This window comes from Boleophthalmus pectinirostris, unplaced genomic scaffold (assembly GCF_026225935.1).
Source record: "Boleophthalmus pectinirostris isolate CB_2022bp ecotype Guang Dong unplaced genomic scaffold, ASM2622593v1 HiC_scaffold_8, whole genome shotgun sequence".
NCBI classification, from domain to species: Eukaryota; Metazoa; Chordata; class Actinopteri; order Gobiiformes; family Gobiidae; genus Boleophthalmus; species Boleophthalmus pectinirostris.
The window spans coordinates 25,603,046-25,618,189 of record NW_026571515.1 but is presented as its reverse complement, the minus strand read 5'-3'; the positions used below and the strand labels follow the sequence as shown (position 1 = coordinate 25,618,189).

General features: G+C 37.6%; 1 protein-coding gene and 1 long non-coding RNA gene across 3 annotated transcripts; one reads left to right on the top strand and one right to left on the bottom strand.

Moving 5' to 3' along the window:
* Positions 1–1,159: 1,159 nt before the first annotated feature.
* Positions 1,160–9,802, bottom strand: calcoco1a (calcium binding and coiled-coil domain 1a). Its single transcript, XM_055166229.1, has 15 exons — positions 9,626–9,802; positions 8,390–8,528; positions 8,211–8,313; positions 7,451–7,653; positions 7,131–7,343; positions 6,621–6,769; positions 6,470–6,536; positions 6,238–6,393; positions 5,487–5,741; positions 5,122–5,247; positions 4,946–5,041; positions 4,453–4,549; positions 3,913–4,151; positions 3,635–3,726; positions 1,160–2,534 (listed from the first exon to the last, which is right to left on the bottom strand). Exons 2-15 carry the CDS (start codon positions 8,519–8,521, stop codon positions 2,507–2,509), a joined length of 1,956 nt encoding a protein of 651 aa, XP_055022204.1. The 5' UTR covers positions 8,522–8,528; positions 9,626–9,802; the 3' UTR covers positions 1,160–2,506.
* Positions 9,803–9,875: 73 nt separating this feature from the next.
* On the top strand, positions 9,876–14,853 carry LOC129412400 (uncharacterized). Of its 2 annotated transcripts, XR_008633695.1 has the most exons (5): positions 9,876–10,075; positions 11,309–11,393; positions 13,441–13,491; positions 13,883–14,002; positions 14,079–14,853. It is a non-coding gene; the product is annotated as an uncharacterized LOC129412400 (long non-coding RNA). The 2 variants fall into 2 exon arrangements; XR_008633696.1 differs by lacking the exon at positions 13,441–13,491.
* The last annotated feature ends 291 nt before the right edge of the window (positions 14,854–15,144 follow it).

The following is a 15,144-nucleotide window of genomic DNA, read 5'->3' as shown; positions in this document are numbered from 1 at the left end:
AGTCTTGTTGAATTTAAAAAATAAAAATATCAATGCAAATCTGGGAAAAAAAATTAATTTGCTATTAAGGGTATACAGAAAAGCAATGAATCTTATGTAGACTATGAGAAGGAGAGACTGTTAAATTTTGAATCTACCTCATACAAAATGTCAAGGGTTAACAGAACAAGAAAGGGGTAATAGAAAAGAAACCAGCTACTGTAATTTTAATATTTATGTTTCTCTGTATTCCTTAAAATCAACCTACAGTAGAGCCCTGCTCTGATTATGAGTGAACAACATTAGAAATGTTTCGGTAAACGAGCTGCAGGTATAATCGATGCAGTAATTAGAATCGGAGCGAAGGGTACCTGTGTCATAATGAGTTTGTGATGTGTTTTGAATCACCTGAATGAATAAGATGGCCTGTGTATGCTTGATGCCGAAAATGCAGTGACTCTTTGGAGAGTTGAGGATCAGTAGAGAGAAGAAAGCAGAGGTGACAGGAAGGTGAAGGGTGTTTTCAAGCTCAGAGAGCATAAATTTAATATCCTCCTCCCTTGTGCCAGCAGCTAGTCTTAAACAAAAGGGTACAGAGAAAAGGGTAAAGGTGCCTAACTAGAATAAAAATGTGGTGTGTGGCATAGGGAATCAAAATGAAAATAAACAGGTAAAGCACAGACACAGAGATGTGAGGAATCTAGGCGTTGATGTCATAAAAAATCTGAAATGTATTCTGGCCTCTGGGTCTTCATATCTTTTACATTTCTAATTAAAAGAGATAAAGAGTGAGGGAGTCATCAATCCCACAGTGATTTCCCAGTTAAGGTTTTAGAGGGGGCTGTAAACTAGGCAGCCTGGCATCATTGATTTTATAATTAGCTATAGTCAACCCCAGACTTAAGATGGAGTATGAGACAGGACTGCAGACTGAGAAAAAAGAAAGAATTGTAGGAAAGGTGTGGTACAAGTATGATGGCACTGATAGTAAAATCTGCCCTGGAGGAGGGAAAAAAGGGAAAAGGCGAAGAAAAAATGTTGGAAATGTGTTAGAGGTGGTGGTAAGCCAAGAGGTAAAAGGCTGTAAATGTGGGTGAAGAAATGCCATAGTTAATTACCAGTGAAATGTCAAGCAGCAAAATGTTGCCATGATCTTTGGCCAGGAAAGACACAGACACAATTGGAATACATAAACCATTTTATTATTTAGAGCCCTGGCCACACCCTGTTACACGCCTTATAAGAAAATACAAGTAACCTTGACACACAAAACCTCAAAATAAACCGTAACCACTGGTGCTTTATTGCAGTGTGTGCTGGCAGAGAGCCCTTAGTGGCACCACAAAAATAACAACTTCCTCGGGACGTAAACCCAACACTAAACACAAATAAATGAGACACGTGAAGTGTCACATGAAAACATTAGTGTTAAATGTAAATACAATTACCAAAATTATCTAAAGAATAAAAAAACTCAGGAAAGAAAAACATGCATAAAGTAGACACACAAGAAATGCTTCCGATAATATGTGAAAGCTAACATCTGTCAAGCAGCAACCACTCTTTTAACCCAGAAATAATAATAGTATGAAATGAAAGTTATTATTAATTATAATGTTTTTTTGTTTTTTTTTTTTTAAGAAAAATACAAAACTCAGGACCAGTTTATTGCAACTTCATATGCTATTGGTTTAGAAAATCATATTAAATTGTATGCAGTATAGAATAAAGGTAAACATTGTCTTAGGCAATTAATAAAGTTCACGTAAATACAAGTGTAATTTTGAGGCACAACTTTAGAAATATTATGTAAATATTGATTTCTCTATTGCATTATTTTAATAAAGCAATCAAGATGATAATAATTTAATGATTAAAAAGTAAAAAATATGTAGAAGTATTATCTTCATAGACACCTGCTGAGGTAATCCCTCACTCATCCATGTTCATGGTGTCAAATGACTACCCTGGAAACATTCAATACTACTATATTTATTATAATAATAATAATAATAATAATAATAATCCACCTAGTTCTCCCTTTCTCAGTAGCACAAATTGCTCTCCATAGATTTGTATAGCTGCAAATACAGGAAAAAGAGATTAAAGCAGACAAACAATGCAGTAAAGGCTCTGATTTCAACAGAAGAAACTGAACAAAACATCATAATCATAATAATTACACAGCCTGTTGTGACTTCTAATCACAAAAATCATAAAAACAACACAACATACATCATAAAGCTTTTGCCTCTGCAATGATTCAACAAAAATTATTTGCTACAGTGATCTGTGAATTGCCAGAATCCCTCACTAAAAGCTCACAGTTTAAAAAACTGTTCTCACCAGAAATATGGTGTTGACTTGCCATTATGAACATAATGTCATTTTAACAATGAACAACAAAGGCAATAAGACGACTAGGCATAAAGAAGGGTCACTGTAGAAGCAGTGAATAAAATGGATAATGCTGGTTACAAGGATTAATCCGAAAAGTTGTCCCTTTCATCAGTGTTGTAACCACTGGTTACCAAAGCGCAGTGTCAGCCAGATCACTAGAAAGAGACAAAACGCATAGTAGTTTAAAGCTAAAAGTGAAAGAAATAGACAATTCAGTCAAAGAGGAGGTGAGACTGAAAAGAGTAGATGAGTGGGAGAGTGAAGGCTTTAATGATGCTGAAAATTGGCCCGTGACTGCGCTACACCCCAGAGCTAAATCATTGCTACAGCCTGCTGTCAACTTATCTGTCCTCTTGTCCTCCCACTCCCATGGCCCAGTTCAGTTTCACTGTCTCCTCTTAACTTCTTTTATGACCACATATTCAAAACTTCCATCTTCGAGTCATTCTCACTCAATGGTAATAAATAATGCTGACTGTTTGCAGAAGAGGCTTTGAAATTTCTTGCATTGCTAAAATATTTGACTTTCTATGAAGTATTATAATGTGAGTATTGTGAAATAGCTTGTAGGTCAAGGAACTCACACACAGCATAATTATTTTACTACACAACACACTATTCCTCTTTTTTTTTGGAAAAGATAGGTTCGATGATATATGTAAAGAGCGTATGACAGGTTCTGATGATTCTCAAATTTTGATGGGATATTTATAAGTTTGAGAATCACTTGAACCATCAAGCCTATCTTTTCCGTAAATATTTTGTGAAGAAAGGTAAAAAAAACTGTTACAGAGGAGTAGAGAGTTTTGCTTTAGAGAGTTCTACTAGTATATTAATGATATCACACTAGGGAGATTTCTATTGAAAAGAAACACAAAACACAAAAAAACTATTGTTTTGTATTGTATTGTAAATATTCTTTCAATAAAATTACCGTAAGGTGTTCTTGGAAATTTTGATTTGTCAAATAATAATTTCAGTTTATATTAGAGGAGTTTGGCCCAGTGGAATTCCCTAGTGTGATGTCATGATTTCCAAACAGGAAGTAAAATTTGAAACTTTAGAATAAAAATTATTATTTGTTTTTTATCTTAGTTTGTTAGTTTTTAAAGGAATAGACAGCTATCCTTATAGGGAACCCATCTCAAGATAATATTTTACACTGTTTTAGCTGTAAACAATGCCTACTGGACCTATGAATATATATTTATATAAATTATGTGTTTTACTGTAAAAAGATCAGGTTGTGTTGTACCTGAGAACAATGTCTGCATGATCAGGCAGCAGAAGAGCCCTTTCCTCTTCAGAACTTCGTCTTAGATACTGCAGTCTATCAGTCTCCTCCTCCTGAACACAGTGGCACACACCCACTATATGTAACGGCTATTACTGACTAATAACTTTCAGTGCTGAGCCTAATTGCTTCTTGGTGATAATGTCTTGACTGAGTTTTACCGATACACATAAAGACATAACTCATTTTCATTATCATTCGTATAGTAATTGGACTATATCATAGATGAATAGTCTCACCGAATCTGAGCTGTGAGCTAGAGTGTCAGAGCTGGTTTGGTGGGGGTAGCTGAGAGGTGCTGGCTGGTTGATGACAACTGCACTCCTCTCAGTATCCCGTGGCGACTGTGGAGGGGTAACCAAGAGTAGCGACTCAGGCTGGCTATGCTCACACAGACTGTAGTGTCCAAGAGGGGCACTGACAGACTGGAAGGCCTCAGGGCTCTCATCCTCATCAGAATCAGATAATGAATGCATGGCTAAAAAAAAAAAAAAAAAAAAAAAAATCATATCATCATCATCATCATCAAAAAAAAAAAAATCTTTATATTTTATTTGTAGTGAGATACGTATAATTTAATTTTTTTAATCAAATTTGATTCCAGACATGCAAATGTTAAAAAAAACGTATGCCTGGTTCATTTTTTTATTTTTATTTAAATTTTTTTTGGCTGACAGAATTAGAGTTTTAATCATTACTTTTTTAGTCAGTTGGAAGAATACAGCCTATGTGATTCTTAAACAGTATTACTGTTCACACTGGCATTGTGCTGAACTCACCGACAGAGGACAGCAGGGAAGCGCTCCACTTGGCACCGGTCACTGTGGTCACTGCTCCCATCTTGTGCTCCAGCTGACAGATGTACTTCATCAACTCCTTAAGTAGAAAATACTGTTATTGTCCCACCCACAGCAGCAGGACATTTGTCATGGTTTCAGCCAGCATTACCCACATAACCCACACCTTGTTCACTGCCGTGGCAACATTTAAATTCAAGAGTTGATACTATGAACATAAAAATCACTATAAAGTAGAGCCTTAATGGCTGCTAAAGTGTGACACAGACATACATGACCACAGGCTGTCCTGAAACTTTATAACTTCTTTATATTGTCCTAAAACAGCTTGAATGGAAGGCAACAGTATGCCATTACAAAGAGCAAAAGTATTCTTATTACTTTGTTTTACAGCAGTGTAAGTACACGTGATTCCATTATTTATTGTTTAACAGATATAATTTGTTCTAGTTAACACATGACTGACATCACTGACGTTTTTCTCTGCTTGTAGTTGTTCTTTCTCTTTTCGTGTGACCCTCAGACTGGTCTTCAGCTCCTGTAGCTCTCTGCGAGTTTCATTGAGTTGGACCTGCGAAGAATATCAAAAATATGAAAAAAAAATCAAAGAACCTGTGCTGTAACATACATTACGAAATTATGTGTTTTTACCCTGTTGCAGTCTTTTTCTCGTCCAAGCTCAACTTCCAGCTTTACTCTCTCCAATTTCTCCTCCTGCACGGTCTCTTCCAACTTCTGAATTTCTTCATGTAGTTTTTCAATTAGTTCATGATACTTCTATAGTGATAAGAAAATCAAATGTCAGTGTGAATGTCAAATCATGTAAATGTAAAGGGATGGCCATAAATGTTCAAATTTATTACATTAAAAAGCAAACTGTTTTTACTTCAAAACTCAAATCCAAATCTGAACTGTGGCTTTTGTCATCCCTGTCCTGGACCAGGGTGTTTAAAAAATACACACATACACATACACATACAAACTATTCTTATGTTTTTTCTTACACAGTGCCATACCTCAGTACTTTGTTGTAGCCCTTGCTTCTCCTGTGCCCATTGGGCTCTCCCTTCTCTCAGGGCCAGAGTGGAATCAGCCAGCTGCAGAGTCAGCTGTGCTGCCTGCAGACGAGCTTGGTGCAGCTCTGCCTGGCCCTGGTCTCTCTGCGTCACCATGGCACTCAAGTCATTCCTCAGCCCCTCGGCTGTGTGCTCACTCACACTCAGACAGTCACGTAAGGTTCGCATCTTCTTCATTGCTGCCTCATTCTCCGCCTGGTAGTAAATTAACACAACCTTCCATAAGAATATACAGGGTTTCCCAAAAAATGTTACCTAATTTTGCAGGTCAATAATTTTGGCAATTCTACCTAATAACCTAAAATTTTCACAGAAAGTATAGAAACAGCTCAAGATTTTATATTTAGAGTTTTATTTTTATCCTGTTTTCAGGTTGAGGCATGCCGTTCACTCCCAAATAGAAGTCATTTTACATCTTGGAATACCTAAACTCTTCAATTTCATTGAACTAGAGTTAGTAGTTTTCATGATAATTGCTTTTAAACTGATGTAAATTTTTTTGGGACACCTGTATTTAAAGTGACATAAAATTAAGTAGCTTACAGTAAGCAGTTTATGTAGGTAAGGAATACAATATTGTCCCCAGATTTGTTTCATCTCCAGTGCTTAGGCTTGGCTCGTTCAGGGCTACCAGGTAGCCTTGTATGTGGCGTATGTTTTAAGTTTTTCTGTAAGATTATGAGTGTCTGACCTCTTTTCTGTGGGCAATTGTGAGCTTTTGGGTGAGGGTAGAGATGGTATTTTGAAGCTGAAGAATACTAGTGTCCCTTTGGGCCAGTGAGTTTCGTAGGCTCTGGAACTCTTTGGACAGACTTCGAAGCTCCGCTTCAGCCTGTTCCAACTTGATCTAAATAAATGAAGAGATTAAAGTTTGAGACAAATTTACATTTTTTTTGGCATACTGCACATGATGCATGGTTTACCTGAAGGTTTAGCTTCTCACTCTCTTCTTCTTTTTTTTGAACTCCTGCTCTCCTTGCTCGTTTCATTCTGTAACAAAAATTCAGTTAAGGAATGCATACAAAAAACAAATATATAAACACAAAATTATATAAGTACATATCTATTTCTAACCTGTCTAATTCATTGTCTCTTTCCATGGTCTTCTCTGACATGATTTTGATGTCCTCCTCCAGCTCTCTGATCCGCTGCTCACACAGTTCTTTTGCCTCCAATAAAGCACATTTCTCCTGAAGCAGAGATTCTCCCAAAGCAGTCTCCTTCTAAATACGCAACAAATGCCCTGTTTATTTAGTGAGGACATTATCATATTAAGAATATGAATTCATGGAGTAATTCTAAGGGTGTTTTGAGACTGACACTAGTTAGTGTGAGATATAAAGGGCTTTCAAAAGAATAACTGTCCCACAGAATTATATTAGCCCCCTGTCCTCAATCAGTGAGGTACATAGAAAAGAAATAACCTTATGTGTGCATGTACGCTTGATCAAGATTCAAGCATACTAAGAGAACTATCATGAATGATGAGGAGTGCATGTGAACAAAGATCAAGCTGTGAAGTAAATACAACTAATTCAAGTGCACACAAACACTAACTAACCTTGAGAAAACTATTGAACCAACCTTTTGCAGTTCCTTCATCTTGTCAATTTTGTCTTGTGCATGCTTTAGCTCCTTTTGTAATCTATCAATTTCCATCTCATAATTACTGCTTTGCCTGTCCCAGGACTGCTGTGCCTTTTTATACTCCTCTTTTTCTTGTTCTCTCAACTTGTTTGTTGCTTTCTGGAGCTGTAGCAGCTCTGTGCGCTCCTGCAGACATTCTTGCAAGTGACTCTTAGAAAACAAATCAATAAAAATGTTTGTGAATGAGTATTTCTTTGAAAATGTCATCTTTTTCTTCAGCTTATATAGTTGAACATGTGGTTCACTTCAGCCTATACCTGCAAGAGTTCAGCCCTGGGTACAACTAGCAGCATGTCATTTCCTGCTTCCTCTCCATGAGACTCTTCCTCAAGGGTCACTAGATCTTCCAATGGTTTTGGGGCAGAAAAAGTGAAAGAGGAGCTGCGGGAGCGCACCTCACCCTTGGCATCGATGTATACAAACTCATACTGTGTAGGGCTAGCACAGGGCAAATATGAAGCTGTAAAATAAAAGGAACATCAGATCTTTTCAAAGCATGAATCTAATTAACATCTAAAAACTAAAATTCTCCTTTTATTGTTATGTTATTAAAAGAAAATATATGTCAACAGAAACCTAATTATGGACCTGAAATAATAAAGAAAGTTATTTAATTTGACTGACAGGAGGTGACCCAGGATTTAGGTCTTCACTACAGATCTCTACTGCATATTAAAAGACAAGAATAGCTAATAGTTTTCTTTTGGTACTTGCAGTGAAGAGTGACAATATGTGTGAGATAAATCACTTCAGTGTGGGTCACACCTGCTGCACATAATCCCTGCCCCCTCCTGACTGTTGTCTTATCAGCTTTCAGTGACTTTAGTGAGCAGAGAAAGAGGTAGCCTATACGATAAGATTATAGTAAACAATTTTTGTTTAAGTTTTTATCAGAGGGAGTCCTAGACCCAAATTGCGCATATTTGTGTAGGCTACATTAGGCAATGGAACATTATAAACATTATTACAAAAATGAATATAAGCATAAAAATTCATATTTCAAGAATAAATGAATACCCTGGAATTGTACACAGCAGTTGAACTCTGTGCCTTCCTCAAAGTCACTTGGAGCAAGGGCCCAAACAAATGTGTGATAGGCTTTCACAGAAGACCACCCAACCTAAAAAAAAAAGTATAAATTGTTACAGTCAATAATTTTGGCAGATTTGCATTTAAGTTATGGCACTGTTACCTACCTTAAAAAGCCCTATCCAGTCCGCACTGGCCCAGGTGTGTTGTGAGCTCACGGTGTAGTGGCAATCAATTCTGCTTTCAGGAAAATAACTGCAGCTTATGTTCCTGAATTCCACTGGCCAAGTCTTTTCCATTTTTATACTAAAGCAATCATGGAAGATACAGGTAGTTACTCAAACATGCGTGAATGAAACAAAACACAATCACAGGTGTTGTTGACAAGGTAACAACATTCCAAACATGGCTAAATGCTCACAAGAGTTAATTATGCATAATATAGGACCTTTAAAGGAAGAGATGAATGACACATTTTTATTAGTGCGACCTTGACAACACATGCCACCAAGGCTATTTTAAGGTTTGTCAAACTAGTTGTGACTGTCAGGCATACATAAGAAGTATAGGGCCTTTCATATATGGCTCAAATTGAGCTGACAAATACATAAGACACAATTTTATTATTCTATAGCTATAATAGGCTTCTACATTGGTCCCATGCGCCAGGTTAAAACATGTTGGCTAGATCACTTAAAATACGAATTAGGCTATAATTAGGCTTTGTCATAATAGCTCACACTTTTGTGGCTGTCTGGGTTTTTATGTTTTTTTTTACTTATTTTTGCTGACCCCGTGAGACTTGAACCAATATAACCTGGAACACGACAGACATAGGACACGTGCTAACAGCTGTGGAAAAACAAGGCCTAATGTCTTTTTCCCCCTTCTTTTTCTCTAATCTATTAAATTAATTAAAAGGCTAATATACACAAACACTCTCAATGTACAGCATAGGCTACAGCAGTCATGGCATTGAGTTCAGAGAAAGATTATTAACTTTGTAGCACTAAGTTCTTAAAAATACCAATTGGATGACATAACAGGAGCATGTCAGGTAAAAACTATATCCGATGCTTCTTCTGTAGCTCGTAATTAGTGGTAAACAACAATATCAGGCCTATTAGTATTAACAGTAGCTTACGCTAGCACTTTTTACAGATCTCAGGTTATGTACATCAGCAAGGTAGGGCCTACATGTCGAGAAAAACATGTCGAGAAGTAGATGCCTTATAAAGGCCTGCATAATATGCGATGTGCGTTAAAACACAGGCACTTGTTAACAATAGGCTAATGGATGTTCAGTTTCGTAAACATTAGACAATCGCCATACTCTGTCAAGTTTAAGAAACGTGAGCAACAGAAAATGCGTTCGTTGTCACTCACAGTGTTGCATCTCTTACCTTTGTCGCTCAGGCAGTAAAAAACATATTCCTTTGCCACCGTAAACGACAGTATGTTACATCAAAAGTTGCCACGCTGACTTATCAGTGCACGTACTTCTTCGAGTTTAGTTGTCACTAAGAGGAAACAATAACAAACACGCGACGCAAAGACGAGCACGACAACCTCACGCTCACAAATGAATTCTGGGAAATGTAGTCCTGCACGGGATTAAAACAACCTCACAGTCTTGCATTGGAAACTACATTTCCCAGTCTAGATGAACAATACACCAGGAGCTCCTTCAACAGAAATTCGACCGTGTAGTTTTATTATAGTTCTATTTGTAGTTTTCTCTAATAAAGCTCTTGATGAATGATGAATACGGTTTCAGAGCGGGACAGACTGAGGTTATTGTTACAATGTAATCCAGCCAGTGCGGTCTGCGCCCCGCTCCATCTAACACGCCTGTGAGTGTCCTCAAACTTTATCCCAGTTTAAGATGAAGCCTTTGATCTCGACACGTGCTATTTCAACAACTTTTGTGCCGTTTAGTTGCCATTAGTTTGAAATGTTTTTTTCACCCAGTAGGCTACGGTTGCCAGCCTATTATGGGCTACATTTAGAAATTAAATTTAAACTTTACGGAGCACTATTGGGCAATTTAATATCCTAGAAGTCTATGTTGTTGTTGGTGGGGTTTCCCCCCCCAAAAGTGCACGTGAGGAGGGGAGCACTTTTTGATCGGCAGAGGGCAGTATGCCATCTTAAAAGACAAGACTTGGAGTAATGGAGACCAAAGGCAATAGGCCCATAGACTAAATCGCTATAGAAAAAAAAAAAAAAAAAATCCAAGCCTACATTAAAATAAATGTTCCCCGTGTGTATTGTACAATGCAAACAACAGTTAAAAGACTGAAGTCAATCATAAAAAGCATCAAGGTATTGAGGTCTGATGCCAATGCTTCTGTTTAAGATAGTGTATTGGACTACTTTTGGCATTCCCTTAACGTAGGCCTATGTTTACTGGTTTTACTTTTCATTAAAGACCTTTATTGTTCAACACATTTTGATTGCATTGTAAAAGCTGAAGTCACAGCGCCATCAAGCTATTATTCAATGATATGCTGTATTATATTACCAAACCTTCTCAAGTATTGTTTGACAAGGAAATGTGTGACATCTCAGAATAGAGCTTACTAACATAATTTATAATTTCACATCCATGATTTGCTAGACTGCAAAACAAATGTAATTTTAGGAGTATAATAATAAACAAAATAAACAAAACAAGATAAATTAATGTAATGCATTTATTATATAAGTCAGTGACCTTCTTATTATAGCAGAAAACAAACACATTATTTTTTTTTTTGTTTTCCAGGGGGAAGGTGAGATTACAAAATAATATAAATAAAGGTGATATATTTAATACACGTAGATTCCAATTTTTTTTTAAATTTATAATATTAGATCATAATTTTATTTTTGTTCAGAGGATGTTTATTAACGCTATTTGATAAGTATATTTAAAGAAGCAGGGGAACTGTATTGTAAATTTTTATGATTAATGTAAAATCATATTTTGTTATCGCCAATATTTCTAATTCATTCTTATTTTCACTATAGTAGTCTGCTAATCTGTTCATTGATCTCTCCTGTACTCAGTGTAAATAATCCTTGTAATTTCTTATCTCTTGCAGCCACATGGACATGCACACACATTCAATTTTACTGAAATAAGAAAATTGTCCAGCTCCAGTGTGCCACTCGCTCACCACACTACAGGTATGTGTCACAGGCCACTGCCATCAACAGTTGCCACGAAAGCTGTTCCTGTTTGAATAAAATTTCTTCACATAAAATGTTCACATTTAATTAGTCGATATTTATTTTTGTGTTTGTGCTCTGTTCTTTTAAAACATAATACAAGAGTGTAAAAAATAAATAAAATTTAATGAAATCAACTAGTCGCATCTGGTGAGGCTCCAACATCCACCCCAGGAAGGGTGGAAAACAAAGAAAGCCGCAGTAATGCCTAGAAGGAGGGTAGAGTGGAGGGATGGGGGACGGAGGTATTTAGTATGCACGGCCAAACTGCCCCATCTGCTTAGCGCAGCAGTCCCTGTCGTATAACTGTCTACAGGCCGTGGGCCACATAAAGAATGTCTCAGATTTGATGTAATTCCGCAAAATTAATGACAGCTTTACTCAGTATAGGCCGTGAGGGAATGATTAGTGTTTGATCGTCCATCTGATCAGATCCCTGGTTGGCTCCTGCAGAGATGCTCCTTTGTATGTGAGCATTTGGATATGGGCAGCAAACACAGATACACCTTTCCAAAAACTGTTCTGAAATATCCCGCGCTACTTTATATTCCTGTTGGGGGATTTCCATCTCTCTTCACACAGCCCGCCAACATCCCGTTAACTTTGTGTTGTGATACATGACATCAAAATGAACAGCTAGTGATGCACCGGCTGCAAGTCCCAGTGGAGGTGTGATTGTGCACAGGGTCGTTTTTATATCAGCCTCTGCAGTATTTCAAAGCAAAGTGGGACAAGCAACATTCAATTTAGAGAACTCAGAGGTTACACTATGACCTTTTACAAGCTAATGCTTTACTGCAGCTGTGATTGGAATTTGGTATTAGTTTTTAAAAGAGATGGGAATTGGATTGAAAATTTAAGTGTAGAAATTGATCTTGTGGATGTATTGTTGCTTGAACAAGTCAAATTCCTCTCTTCCTCTTAATTTGGACCACCTTAGCTGACCCTACCCCTTGGGCTTTGGGGGCTGGTGCATTTACAAGCAAGGGGGGCATCTTGTTTTTATAAGTGAGCTTTGTTTGTCTCTGTGTGCTAACAACATTAAAATTGAACCTGCTTTATCTCTGCACAGTGCAATGCTCAGAGGTTGTCAGTCTGCTGTCATGAGAATCTTTTGTTTTTATGTGATGTGGTCAAATACACAGTGGTCAATTAATGCGAGCTGATATATAAACAAATAATTTAAGACTCATGGTACCTGTTTGTTGAATATAAATATATATTATAATTATAAATATATATTATATAATTATTTATACAGATAAAGGAGATATAATTTTGCAGTTGTTTAATAAATAAACTAAATGTTTTGTTAATCTGGAGTGTTTCAGTGTTTTGTCCTTTTGCTGAGTTGCAGTGGCAAAGCTACTATTCCATCTGACTGTTATTGCCTTGGACAGAGCATGGAAACCTCATTCAGCTATGGCTCGAGGAGGCTTCTGTTTCTGCCAACACAGATTGTGGGACAGATTGGCAATCCTTCACTGAGTATAGATGTTGTGTTTTTTCATTTAAATTGTAGGGCATTATAGCAAATTGCTTTCAGAAACACAATTAAAGTAAAAAAAAAACACAACTCACGACTTGCAACTGTTTTGAAGTCAGCTCTGCTACAGCTTAATTAAAGTAATCCTGTCAGTGTTTTCCACACCTTTAAATATTTGTTCCATAGCGTATACAAGGCACATGCCTTTAGAGCTGATATTGTCTGTTCTCCTTTAATCCTGCTCTCCTCCTTAGCCTGCCCACCACCCCCACAGCTTTCTCTTTCTACTCCTCATTTTATATTTTTGGCTGAACTGCAGACCTTCCTTAGTGTGGTGACCTTTCTGGCTTTAAATTAAACCCCGCTGTGGCATGCCTGTCTTCGTAGACCACAGTTACGAGCCATCGGAGAACTGCAAAAAATAATGATTCTGATTAAATGGCCCCTTTTTAAAATGCTCTCACAAATTCCTTTTACATTTTCCACCATGTACTCTTTTTTTTTTTTTTTTTTTGTCAGATTAATATCCACTCTAATGAGCAACATCCTAAAGATCACACTATGGAACATGTGAGTGCACTGCTGTGGGGTTTTATTTATCATCACCATGTTTCATGTAATATTGAGAGCATTGTTGAAATGTACAGGTTGGGCTTGCTAAATGAAAGCTTAATTGCAAAATAAACTGCAGCACAAATTTATTGCAAACATTGATGTATTTTTTTTAAATAGGGTTTGTCTTTTTCTACATTCAAAAGACAATTTAATTTCAATGGCAGACATGGCTATATGTCTTGTCTCTTACACAAGCTATATGAACTGTGTGACAATATCATAGCCTATATCACAAAAGACAATGAATGATGTGTGGTCATGGTTTCAAGTGTAACAAAAAATCTGTCTGTAACTCTGAGAATATTAGAGCGATTCATCAGATAAACTGGTTCTCTCTACTTAACAGATTGGCCCCATCTACCAGAGTGGAGGCCCATGATGGGCATGGCAGCCTTGAATTTTAATCCACCCATCTATTGGACTTCATCTAAAAGCAGAGATGGTTTCCTCAGGCTTCTTCCTCAAGGTGTGTGTGTAGCCTTGGAAACCAATGAATTATGGGCTGGTCCAGTTAAAACATGTGTGGTATTACCCCATTCCAGGGTGTGTCCTCCTGTATGTCTATGAATCACTGATTTCATCAGTCTCTCTTGCTCATATGGCCCCTCCCCCATCACCATTGCACCTCAGTCCCTGGGGCCGTTTGTCTGGGATCTGCCAGGCTCATCAGTGGAGGAGAGGAGAAGGCTAACTGGGAGGCAGTCCTGGCTGTAAATCTGACCAGAGGGAGTGAATCCTGCAATGGACACACTTCAGACAGCCCAGTTACAAGACCCTCCAACATGCAGAGGCAAACATTCCAGTATGAACAGCACTGCGGCTCAAGTGTTCACCCCCAAACACCTTTACACAAATTAGCCAAACTTGTATGAACCTGAGCTTCAACAACAATTTATGATTTTTTTTAAAATAATTCCTTCACATAATAAAATGATCAAGAACATATATTTTCAAAAGTTATAGCACAATTACAACTCGGAATTGGAAATAAGGAACAATTCATATTCAAGTGCAGAATAAAAAGATGCAGATGCTGTGTTTAGGACTACACCGCAGTGGGGTGGGACCTTGCCTCTCATACTTACATTTCGCCGCATGTGATACTATTGCATACACATAGGCATGCACCCTCCCTCTCCTTATTTGAGAAATAAGCATTTTTACAGAGTTTGAGCTGTAAAAGGAGAGGAGCAGATAGCCCATAAATCTAGCCATAAAAAACGTTAAGTTGTCAGAGGTGCCATCAGCTATCAATCGTGTGCGGCAAGCTGATGAAGGGGAAATAGGTGATAAAAAACAGCATTTTAGGGAAATTATGTCCAGTCTTCCATTTGCGAAGTGCTGCAGTCGCATCACGACAGAATCTTAATCACTGGCTGGTGTGGCCAGGGAGTACTGCTTGGTGTGACAGTGAGGAGGAGCTCACCCTGGTGGGAGGGAGAGGTATGGAGAAGACTGGAGCGGGTGGGGGAGTGGGAGCAGTGTTGTAGAAAATTATACAACTAGCATAAATCACTTCTACACTACCATTTTTCTCTCTCTTTTAATTTCTCACTTCCCCTTCCTCCCTCGGCTGCCAACCATCTTTACCCACGATTCTCCTTCATG

What these genes read in the sequence shown, in the direction of transcription:
- calcoco1a (XM_055166229.1), bottom strand. Translation starts at nt 8,521, where the DNA reads ATGGAAAAGACTTGGCCAGTGGAATTCAGGAACATAAGCTGCAGTTAT. An exon ending in CAATTGCCCACAGAAAAGAG is followed by an intron (nt 5,742 to 6,237) that starts GTCAGACACTCA and finishes ATTTACTACCAG; the next exon opens with GCGGAGAATGAGGCAGCAAT. An exon ending in AACTACAAGCAGAGAAAAAC is followed by an intron (nt 4,550 to 4,945) that starts GTCAGTGATGTC and finishes TTTCTACTTAAG; the next exon opens with GAGTTGATGAAGTACATCTG.